General features: G+C 45.2%; 1 protein-coding gene across 1 annotated transcript in view; it reads left to right on the forward strand.

Moving 5' to 3' along the window:
* Positions 1-16,774, forward strand: part of Trpc7 (transient receptor potential cation channel subfamily C member 7) — a 133,782-nt gene that overhangs the window by 71,442 nt on the left and 45,566 nt on the right. Inside the window, 2 exon segments of the mRNA XM_052727609.1 lie at positions 956-1,120; positions 9,965-10,181. Coding sequence (XP_052583569.1) covers positions 956-1,120; positions 9,965-10,181 — 382 coding nt within the window.

Below are 16,774 nucleotides of genomic sequence, written 5' to 3' on the forward strand. Positions count from 1 at the left end.
ATGGCCCTTTCTGCACATCTTCACTCCTTTTCACATCTTTCTCCTCTTAACTGGCTTATTTGGAGAATGAGTTTACAAGGTAAAAGAGCTGTCCATGTAACTCCAGTTAAGAGGAACTGCCTGCTAAGCACACCACTGCCTCTCAGCAGAGCCCCAAATACCTGAGAGACAAACTTCCTGAGCCCTGGTCCATAACTGCGCCAAGTGGGGATAAAATGGCCGCTAGGGGTTCATTTGTAACTTAGCCACTAGAACCAACAGTTCCAGAAGAAGGAGATCATGTTGAGAGAGGTGGCTGATGTCCCCAAAGGAAGGTCCTACATGGAGGCACACTGTGTCAATGTTCCAGCACAAAAGCACACCACAGGCCCTCGCCCAACACGGGATCAGTGAGGAAGCACTGTAGAGTTCTCCCAAGGTTTCTGGAGACGCTGTAAGCATTTTCCTCAGCTACACAGGAAACATAATCCCTAACTTAATCCCCCAGATGGTATGATAAGCCCTGCTTTGTCTGTGAGAATATTAAGGTTAAGTAGCCTGTCCAGGGGCACCTAGCTAACAAACGATAAGATGCAATTCAAACCGGAAATTCTTACTCCCAAACCTATTAGTGACTTCACTGTGTAGTTTATTGATGAGCTCTATGCAGAAATAAGTCTCTCTGATCAGATGAGCAGCCTGGATTGGAGACAAGCATTTACCCCAAAGCTGCCCTTTCCTAAGTCTGAGACTTCTCCAGGCCCCTGTTTGAAGCAACAATTCAGCCTCTCTGAGGAGGCCTTGGCCTCAGCCTCGGCATGCCCAGGTCAGAAGTCCTGCCTATTCTCACTCCCTCCCTCCGGTGCTTGCCACAGCTTCCCTGGCTCCACTGTTCCTCCTGGGTTGTGTACTGTTCAAGTGCTATGACGCCATTTTCCTGTTTGCATTTTGTTTTTGTTTTGTTTTGTTTTTACAGTTCGTTGCTCACCCTAACTGTCAGCAGCAATTGCTTACCATGTGGTATGAAAATCTCTCAGGCTTACGTCAACAGTCTATCGCTGTGAAATTCCTGGCTGTCTTTGGAGTCTCCATAGGCCTCCCTTTTCTCGCCATAGCCTATTGGATTGCTCCGTGCAGCAAGGTACAAACTGCTCGAGGTGCATGTCATTTGCATTATTTCCTCTCTTTTCTTAGCGCTTCCTTCCAGTCAGCAGAAGAACTTCTCCTGGGTTATTCAAGGATTCCATTGGAGCTGGAGCTGGGTGAAACACTTGCCTAGCACACGCAAGGCCCTGGGTTTGAGCCCAGCACCACAAAGAAGGATAAAAAAAAGAAGGAAGAGAGGGAAGGAAGGATGGGGGAAGGGAGGGAGAGAAGCCCTGATATACCAAGCCCAAATAGAAGATCCACAAAAAGAGAAAAATCTCAAGATCTGTCTTTATCAGTGTTTAAAGAGAAAGGAGAGTGGTGAGATGGGGTATCTTAAACATGTAAGGCATCTCCGAATAAAGAAATAGCGGGATAGCAAGTAAACATACCTTTCCTCTACACACTGCAGTGGCTGAGCATGGCCTCCAGCTCACAGTGACTAACTATCATCGTGGGGTGGAAACAGCTCTTGCTCCCTGAGCTCTCCCTCCCTTTGTTATGTGTTCTTGCTGGGATTGTCCATTTTACTCCCTGGTTACATTAGAACATGTGTGCTTAAGGAAGCAGTTCAGAAACAGGAAACCCCGAACAGCTGAGAGTTGAGCACAGCTCACACCAGGCCCTGCAGACTCGCTGCAACATCCTTCCAGCCTCCATCAAGAGGTTCTGGTCCACATGGCCAATTAAATAGACCACAAGAAGAAACAGGGGGAAAAGAAGAAGCATCCAGACAGTATGGGACTGAATTTTCGCCCACGGAGGAATATGGGAAAGGCAGGAGTGACAGGAGGAATGGACCCTATAGGCACTCTGACACCTGCGCTGCTGTGGGCTCCACCTACCGCATGGCCCAGACATGAGGACCAGAAAGCACCCATACCTCAGCTCCCAAAAGACCAAACCATTAAGAAGTCTTGAAACATGTCCCATGCATGGGTTTAAGATTGTCTTAAAGGCTCTCAAACTACATTTATCTAGTGACATATTTTGAAAGGAATTGAGCTTAGGTGACCAACACTCAGTGGAGAAGAACATGCCTTCAGGGAGACTGGCTTCACAGACAACTTGATCAGCTAATGTGGTTAATGTAGTCTTGCCACTGAGTTGAACCTCCTGTCAAGTCCACTAGTGGGACACTCAGATCAGAATGATGAGTCCAGACCTGCTGCCACAGCCACCAAAGCAGCCATGAAAGAACTTAGTGCCTCAGTGGAGGCAAGCAGTCCCAGAGAGGGGCAAGCTCCTCCCGTGGCAAGAGAACTCCAAGACTGGCTGTGCTTGCTGCATCTATAGCCTTGGCATCTGTTGAGAGCTCTGTTGTTTCCATGGCAGTCTCGAGTCACGGACTTCTAAGTCAAAATTCTCCAAATGAGACGTATGTAAGCAAGGTCAGGTTTTATTTTGTTTTGTTTTCTGTCCTTTTTAAAAATGAGCTTGAAATGTCAGAGAGTGCAAAGAAAGTAAGCAGACTGGAGCTGGACTGCTGTGGGCCATAGGATTCGGGCACATGTCTTCATGCTGCGTCTCGAGGCTGCAACCAAGGAGTCTGTAATGGATTGAAACATACACAAACACACACACACACACACACACACACACACACACACACACACACACACACACACACAACACCTGTGTGGTCAGGGACATCTGCCATTACTCTCTTGGGTCTCAAAGCACACTCATGAGAGTTCAGTCATTAGACTAACATGATGGAGGAGCTGCTATCAGCTCCCTCCACTCCAATAAAACTGATGGTGACAGCTTCCAGGAGCCTAGGTCTAGCCAACACCAGCAAATGGCTGTACCTCTGTCTGCCCTGTGCCTTGGGAAAGATGCTAATTCTTCTTAAACTCTGGTCTGTCTGAGAAGACTCAGCAAATAGCACATATGTCCTCAACCCCGCCCCAAAAAGGGTGTATATATGGAGAGGGCATTCTGGGATTTCCAGGCCCAAGGAACCCAGAAAGCTAACACACCCATGGACATAGAGGTCAGACCTACAGTAGCCTTCTGGAACACTACAGAGGAAATTATTGCAGTAAGATTTAGCACTTGACTGGGGCTTCCTTTCCGCTTTTCAAAAATTTGATCGACATTGGCACTCCAAAGTTTTTCAGTGAGACTAAAAAAAAAGCATAAATAAATAAACATAAGCTGATTATCAAGCCACTGTCCCTTCAGCACATTTATTAGACTCCAAGTCTAAGCATGACTTGGAAGGGGGACAGTGAACAGGTGACTGATGGGGACAGTGAACAAGTGACTGATGGGGACAGTGAACAGGTGACTGATGGGGGTGGACAGTGAACAGGTGACTGATGGGGACAGTGAACAGGTGACTGATGGGGGTGGACAGTGAACAGGTGACTGATGGGGACAGTGAACAGGTGACTGATGGGGACAGTGAACAGGTGACTGATGGGGACAGTGAACAGGTGACTGATGGGGACAGTGAACAGGTGACTGATGGGGACAGTGAACAGGTGACTGATGGGGATGGACAGTGAACAGGTGACTGATGGGGACAGTGAACAGGTGACTGATGGGGACAGTGAACAGGTGACTGATGGGGGTGGACAGTGAACAGGTGACTGATGGGGGTGGACAGTGAACAGGTGACTGATGGGGGTGGACAGTGAACAGGTGACTGATGGGGGGACAGTGAACAAGTGACTGACAGGCCTGAGGCTGTTACAAGGGATGGCTCTCAGTGGCATCACTCATTACAAGGAAAGAGTCCCTCATTAAAGCGCTTGTCAAGCTTGCTTTGAGGCAGCTAAGGGACAGATAAAAAGAGTCAAGATATTTTTAGTCTTTCCTTCTATCACTTAGAAGAAAATCTTTTCAAGATAGGCAGAGATGTTGCTGGGAATTACAGAGAGGTCAAATCTTGGCTGTGACAAAACCAGCCTGTTCTAAGGGCTCCTGGTGTGCAGAATACAGTGTCCTCTTAGAAGGAGGGCACTGGGAGGAATCTAATAGGCTGATCTTCCAGTGAGGTCACTGCCTTGATAGCTAGCTATTTCTGTAGTCTCATGGAAACGCAATGCCATTCCAGGGATTCCATGTTCCAATGACATTATCATGTGCCCAGATAAGATATTAGACCACCATATTCATTTATAGATGGACTTGTAAAATGTCACTGCCAAACTTCATTAACTGGCTCATGTCCATCCACTTCTAGTGACTGTTAGGAGGTTCTGTTCCCAACCTAATGGTGCCTTTTCTTCCTAGCAGCTGATGTCCTAATTTAGGGACAATGACTACCAACACTGAGGTTATCCGATTAGCCTTCTGAGATGAACTCACTATTAATTCCCTATTGAACTCCTAAAACTGACTTTTCTACTATTCTATTTTAAGTTTGGGGGTCCCTAAGAAAGAGAGTTAAACAGAGACTACAGCCAGGCAAATCAATAGGAGTTCAGCTCATTAATTTGTCATCTGAAGAGCATTAGCAAGTGATAGGTGTGTACAGGTGAAAGCCAGCGTAGACGTGGCAAGGGTCAGGCATTCCAGGATCAAGAAAAAATAATAGAGATTTTGTTCATCATTACTCACTGTCATCACCAACATGGGTATGGCCAGGAAGGCCAGTGTGAAGCCAGTGGGTTCTTAAAAATGGTGGCATTGAGTTAAATCATTTCTTGACATCTGTATCCTCTTAGCAAGGGCTCCTGTGCAAAGGGCCTTCATTGCTGATTAACCAGCTTTCCATCCTTTGTGAGTCCTAAGCTAGGTTGCATACCTGTTAAAATCTCAGGCAGCGTCTTATCAGCAGCAGGTGGAATCAAGAAGTCAGCATCATGGCAATGTCAAGGGGCTGCACAAGGCCAGGTGAAGGAATGCTATTTCCTCCATCATCCATTAACTGTCATTGCTCAGTAATTGCCAAAAGTAGTCCCAGAAATCAGACAGCGGAAACTGTAAACAACTCCAGAATCCAACCTGATGTCTTTGCAGTGTGCAGTCTATCAATCCTTCCTGTGGTGTATCTTCTGTTTGGAAGATTACCCAAGTGTTTGTAGGCACTCCCCTCCCTCACCCCAAACAAGCATCTAGTGAGGACAGGGTGGTTGAATCAGCAGCTTTGAAGGATCTGGGCTTTGCTAGACCAACTTTGTGGTTAGAACAGGAGTCCCCAGTCCACACATCCAGGTGCCAACCAGAAGAGAACAGGGACTCCAAAGGTCTCATCTCCCTCACATCTGTCTCTACCACAAAGCAACCCTCCACTACAGAAAAGCACATTGCAATTCTCTGGTCACAGCAACGGAGGGAACATTTGTGTCAACTGACTGATTTTCCTCTTCCCCTGCCTATACTTCTGCCACCAAGTCCTGAGGGTAGTTCAGCTGCAGGCACCCTGCTGGGACAGGACTGGGACATGCCAAAGGCTAGTCACTCCACTGCAGACACAGTCTGAACCCTGAACTGTCAGTTCTTATATAGATTTTATCATCATTTTTATCCTGTGCCTCCCCACTCGGAAATCAGTAGCCCCACTCGGAAATGAGTAGACCAACTCTTGAGGGCTCTTTTGTCTCTACCCCCTGTAGTGTCCACACAGCCAGCACTCCAAACAGGCTCACGGCATACACAAAGATCCCATGTGGGTCCTTCATGAACCTCTGCATACAAACTCATCGAGACTCGGCCAAAGCACTCAAGATGATGTAGTGGTGTGAACACTCGGTGCTGTTGTAGAAGACTAGGGTTCAGTGACCAGCAACCACATGGCAGCTCAACTTCCAGGGCATCCAACACTCTCTTCTGACCTCTGAGAGCACCAGACACCCATGATGACAGACATACACACAGGCAAAAACTTATGTGCATAAAATAAATAAGTCTAAAGACATTTTTCTAAATGAGTCAATCAAGTTTCTTAGGTTTCCCACTAGGGGAATCGCTGACCCCCAGTACCCTAGATCAAGAACTCCCTACAGGTGAGGTGTTGTTTCATGGCTGTTATATCAGTCACCACTTGCCTCAACCACAGGTGGATTTCAGTGGCAACCATGTGCCAACCCTTGGTGCCTACTGTACACATCTTAGTTGCTGGCTAAACTTGAAATAGGCTTGATTCAGATATTTAGAGCTGACAAGATTTTCTAGAAAAGAGAAATCAGGGGCTGGAGAGATGGCTCAGAGGTTAAGAACACTGGCTGTTCTTCCAGAGGTCTTGAGTTCAATTCCTAGCAACCACATGGTGGCTCACAACCATCTATAATGAGATCTGGTGCCCTCTTCTGGCCTGCAGGCATACATGCAGACAGAACACTGTATACATAATAAATAAATCTTAAAAAAATAAAAAATAAAAAATAATTTTAAAAAAAAAGAAAAGAGAAATCAACCTACCACAGGCCAAACACTGCCTGATCCCTTTCCCCTCATTAGAAACCCTACCTTGTAAAAAGCCACCACCACCTAGTATTTTCTTCAGTTCCTAAACCGAGTGTGGTCTCACACTGTAATATGAGAATGCCCCAATTTCAGACTCTAAAACGAATCCACTATCGTAAAAGGAAGATACCTGTGGCCTAGATTTTTATTTTTGGATTTTGTTGCTTTTAAACTGCTTTTAAATGTGTTCATGTGTATGTCCATGTGAGCAGATGCCATGTGGGTGCAGGTACCCATAAACCAGAAGAAGGTATTGTTTCCCCTGGAGCTGGAGATACAGTTGGTTGTAAGTTGCCCAGATTTTTGTCTTTAAGACAGCCATCTCCTCCCAGGGTTTACCTGGAACTACCTGTGAAACTCAGAATGCTCTCAAATTCCTGATCATCCTGCCTCATCCTCCCAAATACCAGCATAGGCTCACAGCAACCACTGTGTTCCATTCACAAGACCGAAGCATTGACTGAGCTGCTCCAGCACATTTCCAGACTCATAGGCTGGGCACTGCAGGCAGAGGGGCCCACACCTCCCAAAGCATCGGCAGCAGCTTTAAACCTAGAGCTGTAACCTTAACTCGGCTCTAACAATTCCAGAGCTGGGAGATTTTATTGAGTGGTCTTTTGCCTTTTCTTGGCTCATCAAGTAAGCTTGAGGTAAAAAGTTCCTCCCCAAGGTAATTTGCTTCAGAAATTATTGTTGTGGGTAAAACAGGAAATTTCAAGCAAGCAAGCAAGCAAGCAAGCGCGCACGCGCGCGCGCACGCGCGCGCGCACACACACACACACACACACACACAAAAGAGTTGAGGAGCTGAGTGCAGTGGCCTACCCTTATAATCCCAGTACTTGAGGCAGAAGACTGCCATGAGGTTGAGGCTAGCCTGTCTCAAAAAGGAGAGAGCTGAGGGCGAGAAAGAAGCAGGAAAAGGAAAAAGAGGAGGGAGAGGATGAGGAAGTAGAGAAAGGAGGGGAGGGAGAGGATGAAGAAGAAGAGAAAGGAGAGGGGGAGGAGGGAGAAGGTGAAGAAGAGGAGGAAGAGGAGGAAGAACCACTGAGATGACTGGGTCTCATCTGCCAGTGGTGTGCCCATGGGATGCTTTCAATTTCAGAAGACCCATCAATTCCTAGGCTCGACTTCCCTCCCTATTGACTACATCAAGTGAAAATTGAGACCAGGGCAGCCTTCCAAATCAGGGCAAGGCACTGTCAGAGTTTTTTGTTGCATTTTGCAGTATACATAATCATTTTTACAGGCTCATCTTCTGCTAGAAGATAATACCCTGAAAGAGGTAACAAAAATAACATAAATTTGCTGCAGCAGGGACTCCAAGAACTCTACAGCCACCTTGGGTCTAGTCACACACATAGTGAGAGTCGGTACCTCGCCTGGGCGGGGGAGATGGAAATGGTTCTACCCCATCATGTTATCACATGGCTCATCAGTGGGAGACCCCATGTAGAGCCCACAGGGGCACTGGCCAGTGATCTTTTAAGAGCTGTGTCTTTCTCAAAGTGTCTCCATCTTTCTTTGATGGACTTTCCGGGAGAGATGGATCTCATAGCCCCTGTCTGCTCCTCAACACCTCCTCTGCCAGAAGTCATCAGCTTCCCTTGTTGCTTATGAAAACTCAGACAGTAACAAGACACAATGTGATGGCTACTCAAGGATGTCCCTTGGATACAGAAAAATGCCCAAGGTCATAAGGTTGGAAAATGAGTCTCCAAGATGGCAATACACTAAAATGTTGAAAAATTCAAATTGATACCTGATGTGTAACAAATCAAAATGCAACATGGCTTAATTCAGATATATCTTGATTCTATTGAATTCATGTGAGATACTTCGTTTATCCTTCTATTCTGCATTATCAAATTAGCATATTTGCCTATTGTCAAAAATACCATAAACTCAATAAATGCAGACACATATACATAGATAAACTTAAAGCATTAAAGTATAGAAATGTTATATGTAAGGTGTTTGTGGGCCTATGATTGTCAGACGAACATCTCTTTACACCTCTGAAGTTGTTCCTAGTGTGTCTTATGGAAATATATATGTGAGCACTAGTGACTTTCTACATGATTAGGGACTCCTAAATGTCTGAACCTCAGTCATGAATGTTTTAAAAAGATAAAAACCAGCTGTGTGTAAAATTCCAATCAATGTGCTCTATGTTGTACTGACGACTAGAACAAGGGGTGGTTACAAACTGAAAGACATTAGAAGAACATCATCAAGCCAGCTGACATACAGACATTATGCTGAACACAGCTGTAATTGGGGAATCTTACCTTAGAGACCCTGTGGTGGACATTGTCAGGCCAATACTCAGTCTCCCAGGTGACACTTCACTCCAGGACTCCTAAATGAGGTAATGTGTGAAAGCCACTGGTTATAACTGAATCCACCCTGGAGGAGCTGGGCAGCCGAAAAGGTCCCCTTCTTTTCAGTATGTCTGGGGGAAAGGTCAAACTTGGTAAGAGTGACGAAGGAGACCTAGCAGGGATGTATGTGATCTCATTGGCACAATGAAGTTTAGCTGGAGTGACATCATGAAGGGAAGATGCTACTAACACTTGCTTCCCAGGGAGGAGGATTCTGGGTCATTCTAGACTCACTGGAAATAATCACACCAGCTAACAGGCCACAAGGAGAAACCAGTGAGTTTTAAGATAGTAGCATAAATTCTGTGTTCTACAAACACGCTACTGTAAAATTATAAATGTTTTTTGAGACAGGGTCTCCCTGTGGAGCTCCAGCTTCCTTAAAATGGTGACTCTACTGCTTTGCCCTACAATTTTTTTCAAGCAAGAAAGTAAAGCAAAAAAGTCCCATGTGACTGCAAAGCAAATAATCCCTGAGTTGAAAATGAATCAAAAAGAAAAGTGTGAAAATACACATATCAAGGTGCATCAAATTTCATGGAAGTGCAGCTAAAGTAATACTGGGAACCAGGTGGTTCTAAGTAAATTTACCAAGATACAAGAAAGATGGAAAATGAACCATTTAAGTCTGAAGCCCAAGCAAATGGGTAAAACCCAACATGCACTTTTAAGTGTAGTTCTGTTTAGCACTGTGTTCTCAGATTTGAAGAGTGTAAAGTCACACCCATGAGGCTGAGGTTACCTAGGCCAACACTCGTAACTTGACTTGATGTGTGTCTGTGTGTTCTACTCCCATAGCCCCTCCCCCTGAGAGCTGTCAATAGAAAAGAACCCTTTAAAGTCAGTACATAGATTTAGTTAAATAGCCACTCCCGTGTAAGTACAAGAGAAAATGTCTATGTTCCTTCTGATGTCTGTCCAAGATGGGAGATTCTCTGGTTAAATTGTGGTTTTATGAAATAAAGCAATGTGTTACAGAGAACTTGTGCCCACCTGAGCTGCCATTTTAACATGTCCTGTGCACACTTTGCCTCCAGCTAGGACGAACCCTGAGGAGCCCCTTCATGAAGTTCGTAGCTCATGCGGTGTCGTTTACAATCTTCTTGGGACTGTTAGTTGTGAATGCATCCGACCGCTTTGAGGGGGTTAAGACTCTGCCCAATGAGACCTTCACAGACTACCCCAAACAGATCTTCAGAGTGAAAACCACACAGTTCTCCTGGACGGAGATGCTCATCATGAAGTGGGTCTTAGGTAAGCCAGCCACTCTTTCGCCCCCTGCTCTGACTGACATCACTGGCTTCTAGACCCCCCTGCTGCTGTGCTTACTCTTGGCTGATGCAATGACCAACACAACAGTCTAGATGGTGTACGAGAGGCCACAGAAACTCCAGTTTTGAAAGGAGATGTTTAGGGGGGTATCCACTAGGTACTCTTCCATATAGGTGTATTGATTATGATTATAAGGTGGTTTTACCTCGGAAACATGTTGATCATTTAGTTCCCTACAAGTCTTAGGACAAGCCTGTTCTATGAAGAACAAAATTTCATAGCTTAAGGGAAAGTTGTGTAAATCCAAATATATAGAATTTGTATAGTAAATATTACCTAAAATTCAGGCAGTATCTTAGTTTCTATCACTATGATTAAAATCTTCACTAAAGGCCGGGCAGTGGTGGAGCATGCCTTTAATCCCAGCACTCGGGAGGCAGAGCCAGGTGGGTCTCTGAGAGTTCGAGGCCAGCCTGAACTACAGAGTGAGTTCCAGGGAAGGCGCAAAACTACACAGAGAAACCCTGTCTCGAAAAAAAAATCTTCACTAAAGGCAACTTGGGGAGGAAAGGGTTTATTTGGCTTACATATCCCAGGTCACAATCTACTGAGGAAAGTCAGCACAGGAACTGAAGGCAGGAACCTGGGGGCAGGAACCTGGAGGCAGGAACTGAAGCAGAGGCAATGGAGGAGTGCTGCTTACTAGTTTGCTTCTCTCAGCTTACTCAGCTTGCTCTGTCATATAAGGCAGGACCAACTACCCAGAGGAAGCACTGCCTATGGTAGGCTGGGACCTCCTAAATCAATCATTAATCAATAAAATGTCCATAGACTCACCCACAGTCAGTACAATGAAGGCATTTTCCCAGTTGAGGCTCCCTCTTCCCAGATGACACTAGCTTATGCCAAGATGGAAAAAAAACTATCCAATACAGAGAGTGACACGTGTTATTTGTTTAAATTACATGCTAAAGGTTGTGAAATTCCTATCTGTGGTGATATTTTGTGCTGCTAAGGTTTGCCACTAGAATTTCCTAGGAAATGGCTCCCAATGTCCCCCATTGATGAGCTCAGAAGAAAAATAAAACAAAACTGGAAATGGCTAAAATTTAATGTAGAAAATTGCTATTGATTTCTTTTTCTAACAATGAAAATTGCAAATAGATCAATAGGAGGAAAAAATGTCTCAGGGGAAAAAAATGAAAACCTGCCAAAGCTATTATCAATAATATAATAAATAAGCAAAACCTTAATAAACTGTAAGCTTTATATTTCAAAGATTCAAATTTAATGGGGATATTTCTAGTGAAATAAAAGTTTAAAAATAACTAAAATAAATTTATGCAGTAACAAAAGTTGATCAATTAATTAAATTGGTTTAATGGTATTCACCCAGATTTTGCTTTGGTGGCAAATATTTAACATTTGTATAAATGTCACTGTGTTTATAAGTATTAAGTCAAAAAAGTTTTCAGGATCAAAGTGTCTGTGCCATCAAACAGCAAAATCATGAACAGATGGTAAAACAATTATACAACACATACCCCGTACTGACACGTAGCCTAAGAAGATTACAAGAGATGAATGAACTACCAGAGAGCATCATGGGTGCCCAAGCTGAGACCAGCTGGAAACATGGACCCTAGATAGTCCACAAAAGAGGATCTTTTGACCTGGAGCAGTCAGGACAGCACACCATGCCTCTCAGGGTCATGTGATCAACGGGAAAACCTGTGGCCAAAGAATTGCTTAGTCAAGTCATTGACCCTAACTCAGGAAAGAGACACTGGAGCCTGGTTTGGGTTAGGTTATGGCCTTTCACAGTTCACAATCTTTTCCAGTTTTCCAGTGTTTACAGTGTAAATCTTGTATTCAACCCACTTTCCTACTTGTACCCGATTGTAGTGAGTACAAGATCCCTTCCTTTAAACAAATGCAGTCACTATGCGCTAAGTCTCCTGAGCTATGACTTCCTCCTGAGGCCTCTTATGGCTCATCCCAGGTGTCCGAGCATCAGAGCACTAGGAGAGATGCATCTCCAGCCATCAGGCCTCTCTGACTTACACAGTCTGATTCCCATCTCTGCCATCAAAGCAGAGTGAGTCTTTAGGATTTGCACATCTTAGGTTTTGGAGAAGACAAGAGTCTCTCATAGTGCCCTCTTTCTGACCAAGTTGAATACAGAATAAAGGCTCTCCTTTCTTACTAAAGGGGGAAATTACAAAATGTTTATTACAGTTAACTAAAAATACAGAACTCAAGAGAGGAACAGGATGAACCCCATGTGCCTATAATAATTAGGGATTCATGGCCAATCTTGCCCCTTCTCCTTTTTTCTTCACCCTATGAAGCAAGATCAGAGATCACAAAAATTTCATCTGTAAAAAATCTGTATTGTTGCCAGGGGTGGTGGCACATGCCTTAATCCCAGGAACTGGGAGGCAGAGGCAGGATCTCTGTGAGTTCAAGGTCAGCCTGGTCTACAGAGTGAGTTGCAGGACAACCAGGGCTGTGTAGAGTACTGCAAAACAGCGAAGTCTTGTTTTCTTCTTTCCAGTCCCATGCCCTGTCTGCTTCATATTACTGACTTCTTCACCATGTCTGTGAATCTTAATGCCAATGAATTGTTTTTGTTTCAATTCATGGAATTTATATTCTTTTCCTATTTATCAATTCTTTTTATATCTTTATACTACCCATTTCCTTCCTCAATGTGTTTGCATTTCCCTCCTTAAATACATTGTATATATTTATGGTACCTTTTAAATCTTGACTGTCACTTTTGTGTAATTTCCACAGACTGCTATTTCTCTTATAAATTGACATTTATCAATGTTGGTCAATAGTACTTCACATAGTGTGTTGTTGAACACCTGAGTTTTGCTGCCTGAGTCCACTTCTGTTGCTATAACAGAAAAACTAAAGCTGGATAATTCATAAAGCAAAGAGATTACTCTGGCTCTTGGTTGTGGAGGGGGACACCTAACACAGGCAGTTGCATCTGACAAGGACCTCATGGTGGAATGTGGGAGGAAAAGCCAAGTGCGTGACTGTATGACCCCTGACCTCGCTTCAAAATAACACAAGGCAAAGGAAAAGGGGGAGCAGGCAGGACTGGACATGAACCCTTATGCAGGAGGAAAAGTCAAGTGTGTGACTGTATGACCCCTGACCTCGCTTCAACATAACACAGGGCAAAGGAAAAGGGGAGCGGGCAGGACTGGACATGAACCCTAGTGTGGGTGGGAAAGCCAAGTGCGTGAAGGATAGTGGAGGCAACTTCACCCCATGAGAACCCTCTTCATGAGCCCCGCTTCACGAGACCCCCTTTCACCATTCCTCCATGGGAGCAAGAAGCCACTAACGTGAGGAAAACATCAACCCACGCCCATGACCCAACACCCGCTGCTGGGCCCAACCTCCCAACCCTGACACACTGGGCACCGAGCCTCAACCTGAGCTTTGGCAGGGTCAAGCGACTGTCAATCCACAGCAGTGATCTTCCTCCAAAAGAGTGGCTTTATGCAGATGGGGTATTAAACTATTGCATATCAGCTGGAGTCATTTCTCAGGTTTTCTCGGAGTGCATCTCAGGAACTTTACCATAGGACTATTTATTTCTGTGCTGTGGAGACTCACTTCTGGGGTCTTTATTGTAGGCTTCAGGTGTCAACAAAGTCTTTCGGTTCTGGGTGGTCACAGCTCAAATGTCTCCCCACCTGTGTGAGCTCTCTGGCTGTCTCTTGTGGAATCCTACTCCGTGTGTTCGTGGCTCAGAACTCAGGCACGGACTCTACCCTGTTTGCTTTGGGGTTTGCACAGCACCCTTCTCTCTGGAGCTCTGCCACATGACATGTGACCACCTCTGCCTCTTCAGCCAGTGACCCTATGCCTACACTCTGAGCACCACAGATGGGAGGTAGGCTTCTAGAAAGAATACAGGCCATGCCACTGGCCTCCCTTCACTCAGGGCTACACTCCTGGGCTGCTGCCTCTTCCTGATGTCTGCAGATGGTTCTTCATTTTATTCAGTTTCTGGGAACAGAAATCAAGACACATTCTCTAGAACAGAACCAAAAATTTTATCAAAAGCTAAAGAGGTCAGGCACAGTAGCACATACATGTAATCTTTGTAACTTTGGAGGCTGAGGCAGGAGAATAACCAATCTGAAGGCATCTTAAGTACAGAAGAAGACCTGTCTGAGGTAGAAAAAGGGGGAGGGAGAGAGGGAAGTGCGGAGAAGATTGGGGAAACAGAGAGACTCGGGATAAGAGAATAAAGGAAATCATTTCCTTTCTATCTCCCTACATCTACTTAGCAATCGATCTTCATTAAGGGAGAGGCAAGTGGACTCCTCTCTCCCTTCAGGTCTTCAGATTCCACTGAATAGCTGAGCAGCTACAGAGCCCTGTACCCCCACTGTGGGAGGCTGAAAGCTTCTGGGACTGAAGGGATTGTGTGCCCTAAAGCCTGGACTCAATAGCAAATTGAACATGTTGCAAACAAGTATTTCTGAGATCTCCACATTTGGGGAGAAGAGAGGTAATGGCAATGGGGGAGCCTTTGTAGGTCTGAACAGAAGTGGCATTACATGGCTTCAGTTTTTCCAAGAGGGGTGTGTTAATAGATGGCTGTGGGACAGCAGCAGAGCAGGGTGCCGGTTACAAAGCTCCTACAGAAAGTCGCACACCGAATGGTCCATGAGAACAGGTAGCAGAGGGTCACACTTTGAAGGTAAAATCAATATTTACTACTGAATTACATGTGAGATGTGAGAAAGGAGAACTGTCAGGGACAATTTCTAGTGTTATTGCTTGCAAAATGGTATCAAAGAAAGCCATTCACTAGGATGGGAAAGACCGGGCAGAGCATTTTGGAAGGGAAGAAGAGAGGCGAATGCGGACTCTAGTTTGAGATATATACTATAGATTTTTTTTCCAAAGGGCAAAGATTTATACCATCTTGAAATAAACCAGACACTTAAGAGAAAATGTCAAGTAGTGAATGGATATGCGCATCTGAACTTTGGAGGGGAAGCTGGGGGCTGGAAACAAATTTGAGCACATCAGTATATTTAAGCAAATTATGCTATCACTCTGATTTTGAAAGTGGACAGATAACTAAAGATCAAGCCATAGGTCACAGCAATGTTAACATTTAGGAAGCTGAGCATTGTCTAGCAAAGGAAAAGGAAAATCCAGAGAGTAGTGAAACAAGCCAGCCAGCGTAAGAGGCCAGGGAGTGCTGCAGACAGGGTATGGAATGCTGTGTCCTCAAGTCTGACCATCTGGAAGCAAAGCTCCCAAGGAGATGACAAGAAGTGGAATCTAGTGTCCATGTCCAGGGCTTGGCCTTACTAGGGGCAGAGGTACTCTATTCGTTATTACAGGAGGCAAGGTCAAGTGGAGGGCATGGAGTAAACAGTGTGCCTGTTTAAACAGTGGTGGAAGTGTGTTGAAGGTCTTGGCCGGTATTTTCTACCTCATCACTTTTTCTAAATAGTTACATCTAAATATTAAGCATTTTATTATGTTTTAGGCAGCCAAGTATTAGGAAAACAACAATAAATATTACTAGTGTAATCTTGCCCTAAATAACTTCTGGAGATCTTTAATTATTGCAAAAGTAATGACTTTGAAAGATCTGATCATCATCTAAGAAGGTTCTTTGAGCTGACATGCCTTGAGATCCTGCATCAAAGCCACTCTCCGCTCAACTATTGAAGAGTATGAAGTGCGTTATCCCCTGCTGATGGCCTTGGACTTCTGTTCCCTGTCACAGCCAAGAACGCCTTTAACTAGCTGCCAACAGAGATGCACAAATCTGTGCTCCAGTGGCACACCAGATGTGTAACTGTAGTACGCTGGGCAAGCTGGCTATAAAGCTATCGCTCCCTCCTTACCAGAGGCAGCCCATGAGGTGAAAGGGACTCTGGGTCTTGAAGGAGCCCAGTCTGCTCCTTTCAGATATGGAGGTCTTAGCCACTGAGAGGTGAAGGGGGTCCAGACCCCCTGCTTCTGCCCTCCCCTTTCCGTGGCTCAACACAGAAGTGATAGGAACCCATTTAACCCCCAATCATGTCTTGTCGCTCTTCTCAAAACTCTCCTAGCTTTCCATCTCCTTCAGTGACAGCTAGTGCCGTTACAATAGCCTATGACACCCTCAGCGAGCCACCCACTCTCTCCAGCTTCTCTTGTCTCCCACCATCTTCCACCTCGCTCACTGTCGGCCCCTCTGCTCTCCTTGTCTGTTCCTGCCTCTGAGCCCTTTCTCAGGCTGTTCCTCCTGCAGGGATCTACATGGTTCTTGCTCTTACATATTCAAGTTTCTGTTCAGGTCTTTGTGTGAGAAGAATCCAGGGAACTGACCCCAGAGCCTCAACACACTAGGCAAGCAGTCTACCACTGACTTGGACCCCCAGACTCTCAAAGGTCTTTTTCACATGAGGCCTTTATAATCAACCTGCTCAGAAACCCAAGTCCTCTCCCTCCCAGCCCCCTCTCTTTCTCCCCAGCACCGAGCACTGACCATATGCTCTCCTTTCCGACTCACATTTCTGCAAGATGCAGCTGAC

Source organism: Peromyscus californicus, unplaced genomic scaffold (genome assembly GCF_007827085.1).
Source record: "Peromyscus californicus insignis strain IS unplaced genomic scaffold, ASM782708v3 Scaffold_8__1_contigs__length_139910024, whole genome shotgun sequence".
NCBI lineage: Eukaryota > Metazoa > Chordata > Mammalia > Rodentia > Cricetidae > Peromyscus > Peromyscus californicus.